The sequence below is a fragment of the Theobroma cacao genome, chromosome 3 (assembly GCF_000208745.1).
Source record: "Theobroma cacao cultivar B97-61/B2 chromosome 3, Criollo_cocoa_genome_V2, whole genome shotgun sequence".
In the NCBI taxonomy this organism is placed as follows: Eukaryota; Viridiplantae; Streptophyta; class Magnoliopsida; order Malvales; family Malvaceae; genus Theobroma; species Theobroma cacao.
The window spans coordinates 26762256-26777178 of record NC_030852.1 but is presented as its reverse complement, the minus strand read 5'-3'; the positions used below and the strand labels follow the sequence as shown (position 1 = coordinate 26777178).

Genomic DNA, 14923 nt, shown 5'->3' with positions numbered 1-14923 from the left:
TTAGCCTTTTGATTGATCAAATTTGGAGTGTGATGATTCGCCAAGGGGGGAGAGAAAAAACAATTTGTGCTAGAAAGGAAAGGAAGTGGGTTCCCAAAGCCACAATGATGAATAGCCCCAGCCAATAGCGTAATGAATGGTTCCGAACCGGTTTGATGGTTGTTGGTTCGACCTTCAGTGTCAACCACTAGATAAGCCCGCAAAGACAAAGATCCTCGTTGTCAGCTCCCAATACCATACGCCCAACTCCTCATGGCCTCCACCGCCACACACCTCTCTCTCACTCTCCTCCTCCCTCGCCTCTCTTCTCCATGTCCTCACCACCAACACCTAGTCACCAAGTTTTCCTTTCCAACTCGGAGTCGACTCGCCATCAGAACTCGGGCTATGGGCACTGACTTCTTGGGTGATTTTGGGGCCAGAGACCCTTTCCCAGCAGAACTAGAGAGTGGGTTTGGGGAGAAAGTGTTGGGAAATGGTAACACAGAGCATAAGATTCTTATTCCTAAAACCTCAGCTCTCTCTCTTGCTCAGCAAGACTGTTCTCCTGTTTCTCCTTTGCAGGCTCCCATGTCAGTCGATGATGCTAAGGCTCTAATGAAGAAGGTGATTCTGCAAATAACCCTTTGCTCTTTGTTCCAATATTAATTGTTACAAAAGCTTATGATGACAATGTTTATGAATTGAGGTTAATGGGATTGAATTATTTTGCTCTAGTTTCTTGGAAATGGAGCTTCACTGCGCTAATTTCGGTGTATCTTTGTATTTGGCGATGATAGAACTCTTAAACTTTCCGATTTCCCATGCCCAAGGTTTTTGTCTTTAAACTGTGGAAAGGTGGAACTTGGGGACTTAGTTTTGTTTCTCTATTGGATGTTGATGTTTGCTTTGATGATACTTTTAGCGGTCCCTCCCCACCCTTCAAATTAGAAGCAATTTTTGTTCTTCATCATTTAGCAAGGGAAGAATTTTTAGGCAATATTACGTTTTAGAAATTCAAAATTTAGGCTGTGGAAATATCATAATTGATGGACCCTTGTGGTTGCTAGATCGCTATAGGTTTTATGTTTTATTAGATTGTTACTGACAGGGCGCAATGTTTCTCTATTTTGTCAAGTTTTATCCATGTTCAAGCCTAGGAAGTCTATATTTTGTAAAGTTCTGTCCATGTGCTGGTGTCTAAGAATTCAATTAAATGATTTTTCTCACTGAGATAGATCCTTTTACAGCAAGTGTATGCCAGGGGATGAAGGAAAAATATTATTGATAACATCTTGTAGAAGTACTTTTAGTTGTTGTGATGTAGTGGTTATTCTTAGATACCTATCTGCAAATCTGCATTTGAAAGTCCGTGTGTCAAAGTGGTATATTTCTGAGTATTACTGTTGAAAATGTGAGTTTTTGCTTTTGTAGGTTGTTGGTTGGAGGCTGTTGGATGAAGAAGGGGGACTTAAACTGCAGTGTTTGTGGAAATTGAGAGATTTCAAATGTGGAGTTGAACTGATCAATAGGATTTATAAGGTTATAGAAGCCACTGGGCATTTTCCAAATCTCCACTTGGAAGAGCCAAATCAAGTCAGAGCTGAGCTGTGGACTGCTTCCGTTGGTAAACTTTCCAACTTAGCATTTTTCCTCTAGTTGCCTGCAAAAATCATCCCCTTCCAGGAATTGCAATATTCATTTTTATTCTGCAGCTAAATAGGAGTGGTTTGTGCCATGATCCTTTTTATCAGGCTTACCGGAAGTGTTTATTTGGAATTGCAGGAGGCCTGAGCATGAATGATTTCATTGTGGCTGCCAAGATAGATGAAATAAAAACATCAGATCTTGCTCCCCATAAAAGAATTTGGGCTTAATTGAAGCACTGTTTTCCCTTCTTCAGCATATGCTGGAGTATTTCGGACCATGAGGTCACCGTTGCAACTCCATCAGAAGAAACACTCACGATACTGCAATGCAGTTGATGGGAGATTCAACGTTTTTTGTTATGTACTTTTACCCATCTTTCTTAAGCTTGTGTATATGGATCATTTGTTGATTTTATTGCCAATCATTAAAGATCAATTTTTAACCCTTCAAATCTTATCCTTTACTTGACTTTATGGCCTGGCTTGAAGGAGGGATTGTATGAAGTACTGGCTGAACTCCATGATCTTCGTGCCATGGCACAAGGGAGAACTGAAGGTATTGTCACGAAATGACTATTGTTGGAAGATAGAACAAACAATTCAGAGCTGTGAATGGAGATCAAACATAAATGAACAATGCTGAAATCTTGGCTGCCTTACATGCCACAAATTTGTCTGTCATGGGTAACCTTAATAGTATGCTAACATTTTTTTTGCTATAAGTTGCTTACTTAAATTAAAAGTTACTGTAAAGTTTAAAACTTACAGTTTCCAATTTGAGTTTGAAAGTCTCCAAATCAAATTTAAGAGGAAAGGAAAAAACAAAAGATCTTTTATGGTATTATGGTTACGTTGCATTTATCTAGTGCCAATTGCACTGCGGTTACATTGCGAAATACAATTTTTTTCACATGAAACTAATGCTTAGGCTTTCAACTCAAATTTCACCTTACTCATTTTTATATATCTTCATCGTTCTGTAAATGTGAGAATTATAATTGACATAATATTTATTTTTTTTTAAATTATTTGCAAAAATTTATTTTTTATGATGTTCAATTAAATTTATATATTTTTATTTTAAATTAAATTAATTTTTTATAATTAATAATTTATTAATTATTATTAATTAAAATATTATTTATTATTTTTATATAACGTGATGTTGTCGTGAATGTTAAAAAAATTAAAATAATCATGTCATCAATAACATGTCAACATACCACATTAATACAAATTAATTTAAATGATAAATGATATTTTGATTAATTTGATTTATATTAAAATATAAAAATTTAATTAAATTTAATAAAAAGTAAAATTTTATTTAAAATTTGTAAATAATTTAAAAATATATTTTTTAAAATATTACCTCATTACAAACAAACATAGATCAACACTAAATCGACCGGGATAGTTGGATAGTACATAGAGTACTATGTTGCACACTATGTACTGCTCAAAAGAGAGAAAGAAGTACGAGCATGTCCGAGACACCATGGCAACAAGTGTAGTTCGAAATTATCCTCGCAAAACGGAGAGACCCATCTGACGTGGCGGCCATTTAATGGCATAAACGGCCGATGTGGCAGTTAAACCCAGCTCTTCCCACCTCTTTTTAAATGTCCCATATCTGCCGGTTGCCTTGTCCAAGATTTCAAAAAATTCCGACAAACCTACTCGAGGAATGGCGGCAGCTGCTTCCATGGCTACTTCACTTACGTTCCCGTTACTTCCCTCCCAAGGTTGCTCTTACTTTATCATCGTTAGCCGCTCCTTCTCTGTTTAATCCTTCTTAATTATTTTGGGTAATTGCAAAAGCAGGGCTTCGTGGACCGTTTACTAGCTCGTTGCCATGTACAATACCCCAGGTTTTGCTTCCGTATTTTTTTGCTGCACCTGCCCTTTCATCTGTTCTATTGTTCAGAGGAATTCCGCTTATGAAAATGGGTTGTGGAGAGTAGAGTGTATTAATGCTGTTCGATGAAATGTTTCAAAGTTTTATAGAGTTTTTCTAGCTTTTCAAGCAGATGCATTACGCTAGAAGTCATTTGTTTTCTCCCATTTTCTTAGTCAAAGACTCAATTTGTCTGTTGCAGAGACGCTTTTGGAGGAAGGTTGCTACTAATTTGATAACGGCAAAGTTCGAGCTGAAGCCTCCTCCATATACGCTGGTAAAAATTCAAAAATTTCCTTTGTTTTTTTGTATCGTTTTTAATTGAAACATTTTTTGTTGGAAACTCAAAATACAATCTTTTAGAGTAGTTTGCATTGGTATTAATTGGGCATAAGAAAGCAAAAGAGACCCTATTGCTAAGCTTGTTGCCAGAAACATAATCTGTTACTTTGTTTAGACAAATCTACAGCATTTGCTAATGTGCATGTGCCAGGTTAAATAAAAAGAAATCAAAAGAAATAAACATATGCAAACAGAGTTGAAATATTTGTTATTTGTTCATATGCCCAGAATGCATTGGAACCACATATGAGCCGACAAACCCTGGAGTATCATTGGGGAAAGCACCATAGAACCTATGTGGAGAACCTAAACAAGCAAATTGCAGGAACAGAGCTAGAAGGGTTGCCCTTAGAAGACATTATAATTGTTTCATACAACAACGGTGATATACTCCCTGCCTTTAACAATGCTGCACAGGTATGTCACACACATTAGTAAATCTAAAATCGCATATTATATTTGCCTTTTAAATTTTATGATCTGTTTGCAGGCCTGGAACCATGACTTCTTCTGGGAATCAATGAAACCAGGTGGTGGAGGAAAACCATCTGGAGATCTTCTAGATCTAATTGAAAGAGATTTTGGGTCTTTCGAACAATTTATCCAAGAGTTCAAGTCTGCTGCAGCTGCTCAATTTGGTTCTGGCTGGGCATGGCTTGCATGTGGGTACCACTCAGCATGGCATCTTTACTTAATTCCCGCAGCATGGCATCTTTACTTAATTCCCGTTAATATCTCAAGTTCTTAGCAAAATTTGGACCGTAATGTGTCTATCTTTTCTATCCAGACAAGGCCAATAGGCTTGATGTGGAAAATGCGGTAAATCCTTGGCCATCAGAGAAGGACAAAAAGCTTGTAGTTGTAAAAAGTCCAAATGCCGTGAATCCCCTTGTTTGGGACTACTTCGTGAGTACATTCCTCGCTGCACACTTGTAATTCATGTTTCAAGTGTAATGTACAATTTGATTTTTGCGATAGTAGAAAGCAATCTACTCACACTATAATATTTGTTAGTTCTATACATCTAATATATATCATCTGTTGATTTTCTGCAGCCACTACTCACTATTGATGTCTGGGAGGTAATCAATGTTTTAACTGTTTTTGCTTGTTGGTGTGTTTGAATTATTCCCAAATTCTTCCTTTTAAGAATTATTCTTATCAACCAATACTAATTCCATTGGTGGGATTTGCCTTGTGTCAACAGCATGCTTATTACCTTGACTTCCAGGTAAGTTTCATGGGTTGTAATTTGCTTTTCTTTGTGTGATTATGAGGTTGTTTATTGTTTCTAACGAAATGTTGTCAAGTGAGTCTAAAAACTTTGTAATATTTATTCTTCTGCTAGAACCGACGACCGGATTACATTTCAATGTTCATGGAGAAGCTTATATCTTGGGAAGCAGTTAGTGCTAGACTTGAAAAAGCAAAGGCCCTAGCTGCAGAGAGAGAAATGGAAGAAGAGAGGAGGAAAAAAGAAGAAGAGGAGAAACAGACTGACGATGAAGCTGTAGAGATGTACTTAGATAGTGACACTGATGATTCCGAGGCTGAATAGATTTAGATTAATATACCATGATGTGATTATATCTTCATTGTATCTTTGGAAGTGAGATAGAGGTTTATTTTGCACGTCAAAGAGAGATCCTTTTGTTCTTTTCAGTTTTGTTTTTATCCATACCTGGACAGCTGAATTTTGATACGTGAATATTCAGCTGTCAGATGTAGAAATGAAGTGGTGTATCAGTAAAGTCCTGTCACTTTCAGAAAATGAAGTGATTTTAAGCAAATCTTCTGCACAATGGATAAAATGGGCAAATGATATATTGTTTTCATCAATATTCTCTGTTGCATACTTGCATGAACTAATTTCCTTCGTAAGAGCAGTAAAAGTTACAACCCAATATATCCAGTGAGTTTGAGAGGAAAAAAATTGGTAAGCATCCTCTGAATATCTATACAATAACCGAATAAATTACAGAGAAGGATACTCTCATGTTGTGAAGGATTGCTCCACATGCTATTATCTTATTAGAGTCGTCCTCAAAGACAAAAGACCTTGAAGATCTGTAAACGATAAACTTCCAGCAGTAGGGGGTCCAAAAACGTCCCAAAAGCGAAGAGTCTCATCAGCCTCAGCAGATACCACAGTTACTCCATCAGGGCTCTACAACAAAAAAAATAAGGGAAACTTATATTGTCATGTACTTTGCTATATTGTACTGGGTTTAGAATTTAAGTTTGAATAGTTGAACCTGGCATAGGTTGATAATTCTGGAACTGTGATTCCCCAGCTCCCCCACTTTGGTCATGGAAGGGTACCTCCACAGGCATAGTTTGTTTTGATTCTCACTTGTGCTGTAGCCATGGCCACTCAATATCTCCTTGTGATGTCTGTTCCACTCCAGCCCACAAATCTGCTCATTTACATCAAATTACCAATACTCAAAACAGAAGACCAAATATTAACTGGTAGGTAGTAAATGAACGCATTTCCACAAAGCATATTTGCAGTTTCAATCCTAGAACAACACCAGCTTAGCAAATTATATAAATCAATTCTTCTTAATACTTAACAGTTTGCAACTTAGGTTTATAGGAAATTTGCAAATACGAAGGTTTTTGGTGAAAAAAAATTGGAAAATAGAGTAACGAAATTGAGTTATAAAATTATGCGAAAGTAATATATAATATTGGATTTACCTGTGCTTTTGTTTCTATGCTGTTAATGCAGGTTCCTTTTTGTGTGTTCCATATCTTAATACATCCGTCACTCAGGCCTCCTCCAGAGGCAAGAACATTATGCTGATAGGGGCACCATGCAAGGGCCTTGACTGCAGCACAATGATCACTGAGTCGATGCAAATATTTGGATGAACTCATTTTGGAAGCTTCCCAAATGTATAACAGATTTTCATTGCCTCCAGTTGCCAACATATTGCCTTCAGTTGACCATTTCAAGCCGCACACTTCATCAGTGTGTTTTCTAATGCAGGAAGCCAAATTGTTTACTGCTCTAACTGCAAAAGAGAGCATACATGAGCGAAATTTCTCTAAAATGTTAAAATATTTTCCTAACTAGAGTCTAGAGGTGAAAGAATATGATTCAAATACCATCATGGTTGATAATGGATTTGTCGCGGCTTCCTGATGTTAAAATGTGGCCATTCCATGCAGTGGATGCTATCCTTCCACTATGACCTTGAAGGCTTCTAATCTGTATGTAAAACAGATATTAATGATGCTTCTAAGCAACCTTCTAAGGGCCTTGAAACAATAAAACTGATCCCAAAAGAGAAGAGAGAGTAGAGCTATACAAGTTTAAAAGACTCAGCATCCCAGAGCTGAAGGTTGGAGCACATATATCCAACCGCTAGAGTTTTGGCATCCTCGGACCAGTTTACACTTGTAGGGCAATCATTCCCACGAACGTGCAACAACTTGTGTACACTCTGGTCCTTTGAGTTCCATAAGTACAGTTCCGGACCCAAAGCAACAGCAAGAATGTTGTTTTTACCCCAACTCATGACGTTCACATAGTAGTCATTTCTAATCCCTGGTGCATCCAAAATCCTCTTTGCCCCCTGCACGCGCATACCATTGATCACATTATCTGAACAATGAACAGTATAAGCTTCCTTCCTACTTAAAGAGATGAATAACAAACAACAAGCAGTCCCTTCATTTCATTTGGACTTCCCAAGTTTATCAGAGTCAATTCGATTCCTTGTATTGTTTAAAGGATAAATTTTTTTGTACTCACAAAAATCCAAAATACAAAAACAGGGCAGGAGTACCTTGGGGATGCATCGATAATGAGTCTTTTTGCCATCAGTGTCTAACATCGCTGCCTCCTCCTGTCTCATCTCATCAACAAAACGAATGGACTTTCTACTCGATTTTGGGCTTCCTCTGAAAACCATAATCCTAGATGGTCTCTCCTCGGAATGTAAAGACAGATGCTCAATCAGCTTCTGTCGATAAACTTGCTGCCAGCAATCAACAGAAAAATAAGAAACCAACTCTCAGTTTCCTCATCTCAAGATTTTCACCATGTCCAAATCAAATTCTAGTCACAAGGCGAACAACCGCAAGGAGACAATCCAAAACCAAGTGAAACCCAAGAATCAAGATATTCTTTTGTAATGGTTTGATGTATATCAATATGGCAAAAACATGAGAAAACCAAAATGAAATTTCCACGAAATTCAGAACCCAAGAAACTATAAATTAGAAGGAAACATAATGAAACGTACATCGCATTTTGAAGTGTTGAACTCTTTGGTCCTATTTGTCAACAAACTGTGGGCTTTATCAAGATTCATCAAACTTCTGTTGGGTAAAAAGCGATCCCCCTTTGCAAACACCCAAAAGTAAAAACAAATAACAAGAAAGTAGTAATTAACTAATACTACTTATAAAACATTCAATGAAAAACAGTAAAGAACAATACAAAATGGGTGTTTCTTGATAGAAGAAGAGAGAAAAATAATATAAAAGGGAAAGATCATGGGCACCGGAAAATCGTATTCAGTGGGACTGTCATGGAGTCGTCTTGGAGAGTACCAATCCGATTCAAGGAGTTTCCACATAGCGCTCTGATCCATTTTGAGGTTCCAAAATACTCTGGAGTCTTTGCCCTCTTTGTTTAGAAAGCAAGAAAAGAAGGAATTACAACAGAGTGGAACAGGGGAGGCCTTGACATCTGTCTCCCGCCAAAAGGACCAACCGTTGTAATTGTTCAAAGATGGGGTCGAGTCCAATCCCATAGGGTAAATTGAAAAAATGGGTTGGATTATAACCTCGATTTTTAAAAAGTATTAGGTTCATGGCCCATGTTATTGGGTTTTCCTGGCCTACCGTTCTATGACCAGAGAAAGTGAAGTCCAAGTCTCTGGACTGGCGTTAAGCACGACCATTAAGCCCGGATTGTGTTGTAAGAAATTCTGGAAACATTGTACTATAATGGATAAATCGCTATTATTTATGTTTGCCCCGAGGATATTTACATGTTGTTTCAGGTTTTTTCTTTCCAAGCATCACCTTTCTAAGAATTCAACGGTAGATGATTGTCATTCTATTTTCTTAAGAAATTCTTTTACCAGTTGCGATCGATTCTTCCCAAATCCCGCAGGCATCCTCGATGTACAAATATGAAGGTTAATATGTAAAAAATGATGAGCATAAAAGAAAAACTGGGATATTACACATTCAATATTTCAATGTTGAAAACGGAGGATCACCTGTCAACTTTTATTGCATACAATGAAGTATAACAGCAAAAACAGTTGCCAGGAACCAATCATATTCAAAATTGCAGTAAATAGGAAAACAAAGTCGCAGCTCGCATGCAAAGCTTCTTTCACCTGTACAAACCCTGGAATTTTTTGTTCGGGTAGGGGGTGCTTGTTAGTGGCCCTACAATATCTTCTAACTCAATTGCTCCTAGTTTAACCATAGCAGCACCGAATCTGATAAGGAAATCAAGGGAATCTGCTATGTTTCTCACAATGGCCCTTGTATCGATTTAATGCCAGCTCTCGATCCATTCGGAGAATGCCTTTATGAGCCAGTACCTGCTTGTAGTCTGAAATATCCATAAGGTGTAGTCTCAATGGAAATGGATCAAGGTCAGCTTCTGTTGCTGTATCAGAGGGACATCTGAATCTCAGCGATTTCAGGAGGAAACGATCCATGGCTAGATCAGGATGCTTAAAATTGTAAAGACGACCTTTGATGTGTGAGCAATGCGTGACCCCAATAGTGTGAGCTCCTACAGACAGCTCAAAATTGCATGAAAGTTTGGGGAAAAAAATTGGCCACTGAAATATTGTAAGTGACGATTTTTAAATAGAAGAAGAATCATATCAGTTGTAGTTAGGCCTTTTTTTTCGCAAATAACAAAACGGTATCAGACACTGATGCTGACGGAGGAGGAGACTCTGCATTTTTGGTTGAAGAGACTAAACCATCCCTCCGCCCTGTCTGCACTTCATATCTTCCTGCACCACTCTGCAATGTAGTTGTTTGATAAGGGTGTAATTTGTTGCTTGAATGGAACAATGGTTCAGTGTAAATGTAGATAGAACAATAAAGAGAATGGCTACCAAGAAAATGATATCAGCCTTTGCTTCATCTATAATGTTATTATAGATGTCTTCTGGGGAGAAGACCTCCCCAGAAGGATGTTATTTCCTAGATCATCGTTTATCTTTTGTTTATATAATAAGCAATAATATATGCTTCAGGATAAACTATATTTTGTTTTAAGAGGAAGTAAATGAAAAGGAAGGAAAATGTTAAAACTTAGTGTGCATAGAAGCTTGTTTACCACCCATCATGACGTCCATGCTGCTTGCTTCATGGATTTTGCATGGATGAGAAAAAGTTGTAATCTTACAAACGGAGATTCAAATGCTTTCTACTTACATTGACAATGCAATCATGGAACTGTGAAGTTCCAACACCGGCCACTATGACCTCAACATCTGCTATTTGACATTTTCCTCTGTAAAATCCTTCATACAATCAATCCACCGTGGCAGAAGCCTTCCAAATCGGCAAGGATAAGCCCCAGCCCAAGTGTGACCACAGCCGCCTTGACTTTCATTTTGGTATCAAGAGTCTCTACTATATAGTATGGAGGCATCCCTCTTTCATCAGATAAGAAAGGAAAACAGGAGACCATCAACTTCTTCGTTTCTCTCTACCAGATAGTGACACTGAATGGAAACGCAGATCATCTATGCTTATTGTCATATATCTAATGTGTAGTTGCGGTTGTTTATATATGTTTTACAGTTTGGTGCAATCATTGTTTGGAGCATTGTTATACTACTAAACACATTAAGCACTGCGAGTTTGATATTCATTACTATATGTACGGGTAATTATTTCCTTAGCTTGGCTCGTTTATGATGCTTATGACTTATCTCTGTCAAATTGGTTTCATTGCAAAAATTTAAGATACATTGACATGTAACAACCAGCCTGAACGGGGTAGGGCCAAATAGATCAGTATATAACCTCGTATACAAAAGTCAAAGGCATGCCCCTTTAAAAAGAAGACACCCCAACCGCATTTGTGGCCTCTGCTGTAATAATAGTGCAGCAGAAGAACAAAAGGGCAATGACTATTTTAACTTGAGAGAATGGCCTATTAAAACTGTAATAAATTGACTTCAACGCGATCTTATAAACAGGTGAAATCTGATGAAGCACCAGAAAATTTTGCAGGTGCTATAAGTACCCTCCTGGTTCAAAAAGAAACACACGGAAGGCTTCACCTTCTCCCTCTTATCTAACTCTGTATTTAGTCAAGTCAAGGAAACAACCAGGTACTATTAATTCATTAAAACATATAGGAAGAATGACGGACAGGCACTACGTTTTGCAAAGTGCCTGTCCTGTGAGAGCTACCACTATAGGTCTCACTTTCCACGACAGAATCAACAAACCGATATAGATCTGCTGTTGTCCTATCAGTAGGACCAGAAGATGGAAAATCGGGCAGACCAACAAAGCCTTCTATAGATGGTGATGTCCCAAACAAACCACCAAACCTCATGGATGCAGATTGCCCAACAGAGCCTTGACGCCATCCATACGGCAGATCACTGCTACTCCCAGCCTTATCAACTCCCATATCTAAATGAGCCCCAGAATAAGAACTTGCTAAAAGGCCACCTATGCCTGTCACCATACTGCTGCTTCCAACACCACCGATTCCTGCCATCTGGCCAACTCCATTTTCAGGATAAGAACCTACAGTTGATCCATGTGGCACAGATGAGGCAGCAGGATAATTGCTAACATGACCAGAAATAGCATTGTCCATAGTTTTTGCCACCAAACCATCATATGACCTCATGCCATCCGCAAGAGTAGCAGTTCGTTGCTCATGCAACCCATTGACATGAGAAGATTTTGGCAAGGGTGACCCTTTAGCTGTAAACCGTGGACGTTTCATTTCTTGACTCTTAGCCTTACTTGAGGATCCCGTTTCATCCAGTTTTCTCTTTGGCATGATTTTCTTGTCATTGATCCTTTTTTGTAGCTCAGCATTTTCTTCTTCCAACTTGACTATCTTCTCTTCAATTTGCCATGCACCAAGAAGCTTTGTCACATCCCTACTGCGATCTTCCAAATACTGGACTATCGTTTTCAGAGCATCTAATTGATTTTCATTAGCCTTTTTCTGGAAAAAGCCATAATAAAATAAATGCAATATTAAAGAATGATAAACAAAATAAGCTCGTAGTGTGACAGCAGGTCAAAGAGGACCATACCAGTGCCACAGGAGAATTTTGTGCTTCCTGTCTTGCCTTCTTGAATGCTTTTGTAGACTCTTGCAAGAATAAAGTCAAAATTGTCTTAAGGGAGAATTTATCCTCAAGACCAAAGATAGAAGCAACATCAACAGCTTCAACATATATTCCATTCTTTGCCATACCTTCGATGATATCTGTAGCAGACAAAAGCATCATACATAAGACTCAAGAATTACAGCAATGAACAAGCTCACTGTAACCCCAACCTTCAATGAGAAAAACATAATAAGTTCACCATAGCCTTGATATTGTAAATCAATGGATGTCTGAGGCAGCGCACATCTCATTCAAAAAGTTCGTTACAGTCTTTTGAAATGTTTATTTTTGCCATTTCCACAAAGACCATAACGCAATAAGAAATTGCCCTTAGGCACACAACCCTGCCCCTCCCTCAGTATCATGAAACTCTCTTCAACAAGTTTCAAATAAGGAATTCTTACCCCATACAATGGAGAATTGATGAGCACAGACAAGTTTACAAAACCTAATCTAGATGCAGCGAGAATGCCTCTTTATCTGGACCACATGACTTGGTAAAATCCACCACTTCTTCCATCCTCTTCCATTTGATTTCAGAACTTATGAATGTAACTTCTAGTATCAGCCATTAAACGAGAATCCTAAATTGGCAACTAACTTCCTCCAAACAACCAATATTCTCTATGTCTTAAAATAATAAGCAATTTGCTATGGCACCATTCACTTGTTGACAGACTAAAATTTACCTATATTTCCTCTTTCTACACTGGGTTCAGCAACTGACCTTCTAGCTATACCAAGTACAACCAAAGACCATCTCAATGCTTGTGTAATTTACTTATCTAATGCCGGAATATAACAAAATCCTTGGCTAACTCAAAGCGAAGCGAGCTAATATCCAAAAAAGGCTGCTAAAGCAAATCAGAGATTAATAAAGAAAAGCTACACTTCGTTTTCCCAGAGTTCTTGTTACCAAAAAGACATATTAAACCACCCTCTGTAAAGCATGCCACTATAATGTAAGCAACAAGTAAACAATTCACTATTGACTTCCTTATTAATTGTTATATTGATACATGGGAGCATATAAACTCATTTGTGGAGTTTTTAAACTCCACTCCACAACTAGTCTATAGGATTATAATCTTACCTGTAAACTGAAGAAAAGTGATAACCACAAAGAAAATCAAGTTAAATATCATGAATTGGATGGTTAAAATGCCTAGGATTAGGAAATAAGAGAAAGCATAAAAACTCTGGCAAATTTTGAATAGCTCAAACAGATCTAGGCCTTTATACTGAAAAACTAATGGCAGGCATCAAAATACTTGTTTAACTATATAACTTTAATGACAACCTATGCTCATTATAAAATTTGTAACATCCAACAAAATCACAAATATATAAACAATTCATATAACGTAAGCTAAGAAACCCAAAATGCAATTACCTGGCATTTTAACAGGAAGTACATGAGAGCCCTTCAAAGCATCCGCAATAGCCCTGAGATTACACAACCGCAACAAATTCCCCAAATCCTCACTCCGGAAGGCTTTCGGAATCCCAAAACAAGCAACGTAAAGCAACAAACCCCTAGCATCAACTTCACTTGCCCTAGCCAAACCACCCTCACTAATCAACCTCTTTCGCCACGCTAGGGCTCCTTTCTCCGCTTCCAACTTAATGTCTGCCGCAATCTGAACCTCACCTTTGCCGCGAAAACCTCCCATCATCAAAAGAAAAAACTCCAGGACCAAAACCGAAGCTTGCCTTGCCGGTATCATGGGCGAGTCCTTGGTATAAGCCTTTATTCCTTGTAAAAAGAACCTCCCAATGCAATCTAAAACCAATTTGGCGGGTTTTGGGGCAAGCGTTAGAGCGGCAGGGACTTCTTCTCGAAGCTTCGAGACGTTTGATAAATGGGCTGCAATGTATTTACGTAGTCCTTTGCTGCACATCATCTCGCAGAGGTTTTGGATTTCGGAACGCGAGGATTTCGAAGGAGTGGTCTCGGGTCCTGTTTTTTCCGTTTTATTATCAGTTTCCGTCGATTTCGCAGGAGGCTGGGTTTCAATCTTTGGGCGTTGTTCTTTTTGTGGTTCATTGAATTTGGAGTCGATGGCTTGGTTGATGAACTCAAGGTGTTCTTTTAATTCTTCAAATCTGCATTTGAAAGCGTGGATTACGGAGGAGAGGGTGGCGAGGTCGTTGATGGATTGTAAGAATTGGGGTTCTTTTTGTTGTTGTTGTTGTTCTTCTTCTTCTTGTGGTTGTTGCTGTTGTTCGTTTTGTTCTGGTTCGACTTTGACAACCGCTAACGGTTCTGGAATGGGCTCACGTGGTGGTATGGACGGCGGTGATTGAAGGGGTTCTTGCTTGATGGAGGCTAGAATGGTGGCGGGGGAATTGAGTTTGATGAAAGGCACGGAAGGCTTGGCGGCCATGAGATTAATAAGAAGCTAACGTCTGAGACTCTGATGAGTTCCCGGTAAACAGAGGGTATTCGCAATTGAACGAAGAAGCCGAATAGGATTCCACACACTGTTAACCGGTTATTATAGCACCCTTTTTTCCACAATTTCTTTTTCTTATATATAAATTTTCTTTTTTGGGATTTTACTTGGCAGAGTTTACTTCGCTGTTGTCTCACAAGCAGAGCGTCATCAGTACTGATTAAAATCTTAAAAAAATAATATTATAATATTTGATTTACAAAAAAATTATTAAAAATGCATTAATTTTTAAAA

General features: G+C 38.2%; 4 protein-coding genes across 7 annotated transcripts; 2 read left to right on the top strand and 2 right to left on the bottom strand.

The window, feature by feature from the left end:
* LOC18605242 (putative pterin-4-alpha-carbinolamine dehydratase) lies at positions 88-2080 on the top strand. The gene is made up of 3 exons (XM_007038145.2): positions 88-606; positions 1414-1606; positions 1765-2080. Exons 1-3 carry the CDS (start codon positions 253-255, stop codon positions 1854-1856), a joined length of 639 nt encoding a protein of 212 aa, XP_007038207.1. The 5' UTR covers positions 88-252; the 3' UTR covers positions 1857-2080.
* Positions 3058-5657, top strand: LOC18605241 (superoxide dismutase [Fe], chloroplastic). 4 transcript variants are annotated; one of them, XM_007038143.2, is made up of 9 exons: positions 3058-3373; positions 3453-3499; positions 3728-3802; positions 4096-4284; positions 4358-4529; positions 4655-4773; positions 4923-4949; positions 5075-5098; positions 5216-5657. In XM_007038143.2, exons 1-9 carry the CDS (start codon positions 3316-3318, stop codon positions 5423-5425), a joined length of 921 nt encoding a protein of 306 aa, XP_007038205.2. In that variant the 5' UTR covers positions 3058-3315; the 3' UTR covers positions 5426-5657. The 4 variants fall into 4 exon arrangements, with proteins under 4 accessions (XP_007038205.2, XP_007038206.2, XP_017972312.1 ...); XM_018116823.1 differs by having other exon boundaries at positions 3224-3373; positions 3450-3499; XM_007038144.2 differs by lacking the exon at positions 3453-3499 and having other exon boundaries at positions 3079-3373.
* LOC18605240 (cell division cycle 20.2, cofactor of APC complex) lies at positions 5697-9563 on the bottom strand. The gene is made up of 8 exons (XM_018117097.1): positions 9444-9563; positions 8124-8222; positions 7665-7856; positions 7185-7451; positions 6982-7084; positions 6571-6887; positions 6123-6284; positions 5697-6034 (listed from the first exon to the last, which is right to left on the bottom strand). The coding sequence occupies exons 1-8, from the start codon at positions 9561-9563 to the stop codon at positions 5891-5893; spliced, it is 1404 nt and encodes a 467-aa protein (XP_017972586.1). The 3' UTR covers positions 5697-5890.
* On the bottom strand, positions 10847-14743 carry LOC18605239 (protein FRIGIDA). Its single transcript, XM_007038141.2, has 3 exons — positions 13627-14743; positions 12156-12331; positions 10847-12064 (listed from the first exon to the last, which is right to left on the bottom strand). The coding sequence occupies exons 1-3, from the start codon at positions 14618-14620 to the stop codon at positions 11219-11221; spliced, it is 2016 nt and encodes a 671-aa protein (XP_007038203.2). The 5' UTR covers positions 14621-14743; the 3' UTR covers positions 10847-11218.

Excerpts from the sequence above, each read along its gene's own strand:
- LOC18605242 (XM_007038145.2), top strand. The coding sequence starts at position 253 with ATGGCCTCCACCGCCACACACCTCTCTCTCACTCTCCTCCTCCCTCGC. Across the intron at positions 607-1,413 it reads CTAAGGCTCTAATGAAGAAG|GTTGTTGGTTGGAGGCTGTT; the intron begins GTGATTCTGCAA and ends TTGCTTTTGTAG. Across the intron at positions 1,607-1,764 it reads GCTGTGGACTGCTTCCGTTG|GAGGCCTGAGCATGAATGAT; the intron begins GTAAACTTTCCA and ends TTGGAATTGCAG.
- LOC18605241 (XM_007038144.2), top strand. The coding sequence starts at position 3,251 with ATGTCCCATATCTGCCGGTTGCCTTGTCCAAGATTTCAAAAAATTCCG. Across the intron at positions 4,285-4,357 it reads CCTTTAACAATGCTGCACAG|GCCTGGAACCATGACTTCTT; the intron begins GTATGTCACACA and ends ATCTGTTTGCAG. Across the intron at positions 4,950-5,074 it reads TCACTATTGATGTCTGGGAG|CATGCTTATTACCTTGACTT; the intron begins GTAATCAATGTT and ends TTGTGTCAACAG.
- LOC18605240 (XM_018117097.1), bottom strand. The coding sequence starts at position 9,563 with ATGGATCGTTTCCTCCTGAAATCGCTGAGATTCAGATGTCCCTCTGAT. Across the intron at positions 8,223-9,443 it reads ATATTTCAGACTACAAGCAG|GGGGATCGCTTTTTACCCAA; the intron begins GTACTGGCTCAT and ends GTGTTTGCAAAG. Across the intron at positions 6,035-6,122 it reads GAATTATCAACCTATGCCAG|AGCCCTGATGGAGTAACTGT; the intron begins GTTCAACTATTC and ends TTTTTGTTGTAG.
- LOC18605239 (XM_007038141.2), bottom strand. The coding sequence starts at position 14,620 with ATGGCCGCCAAGCCTTCCGTGCCTTTCATCAAACTCAATTCCCCCGCC. Across the intron at positions 12,332-13,626 it reads ACTTCCTGTTAAAATGCCAG|ATATCATCGAAGGTATGGCA; the intron begins GTAATTGCATTT and ends TGTCTGCTACAG. Across the intron at positions 12,065-12,155 it reads AAAATTCTCCTGTGGCACTG|AAAAAGGCTAATGAAAATCA; the intron begins GTATGGTCCTCT and ends GGCTTTTTCCAG.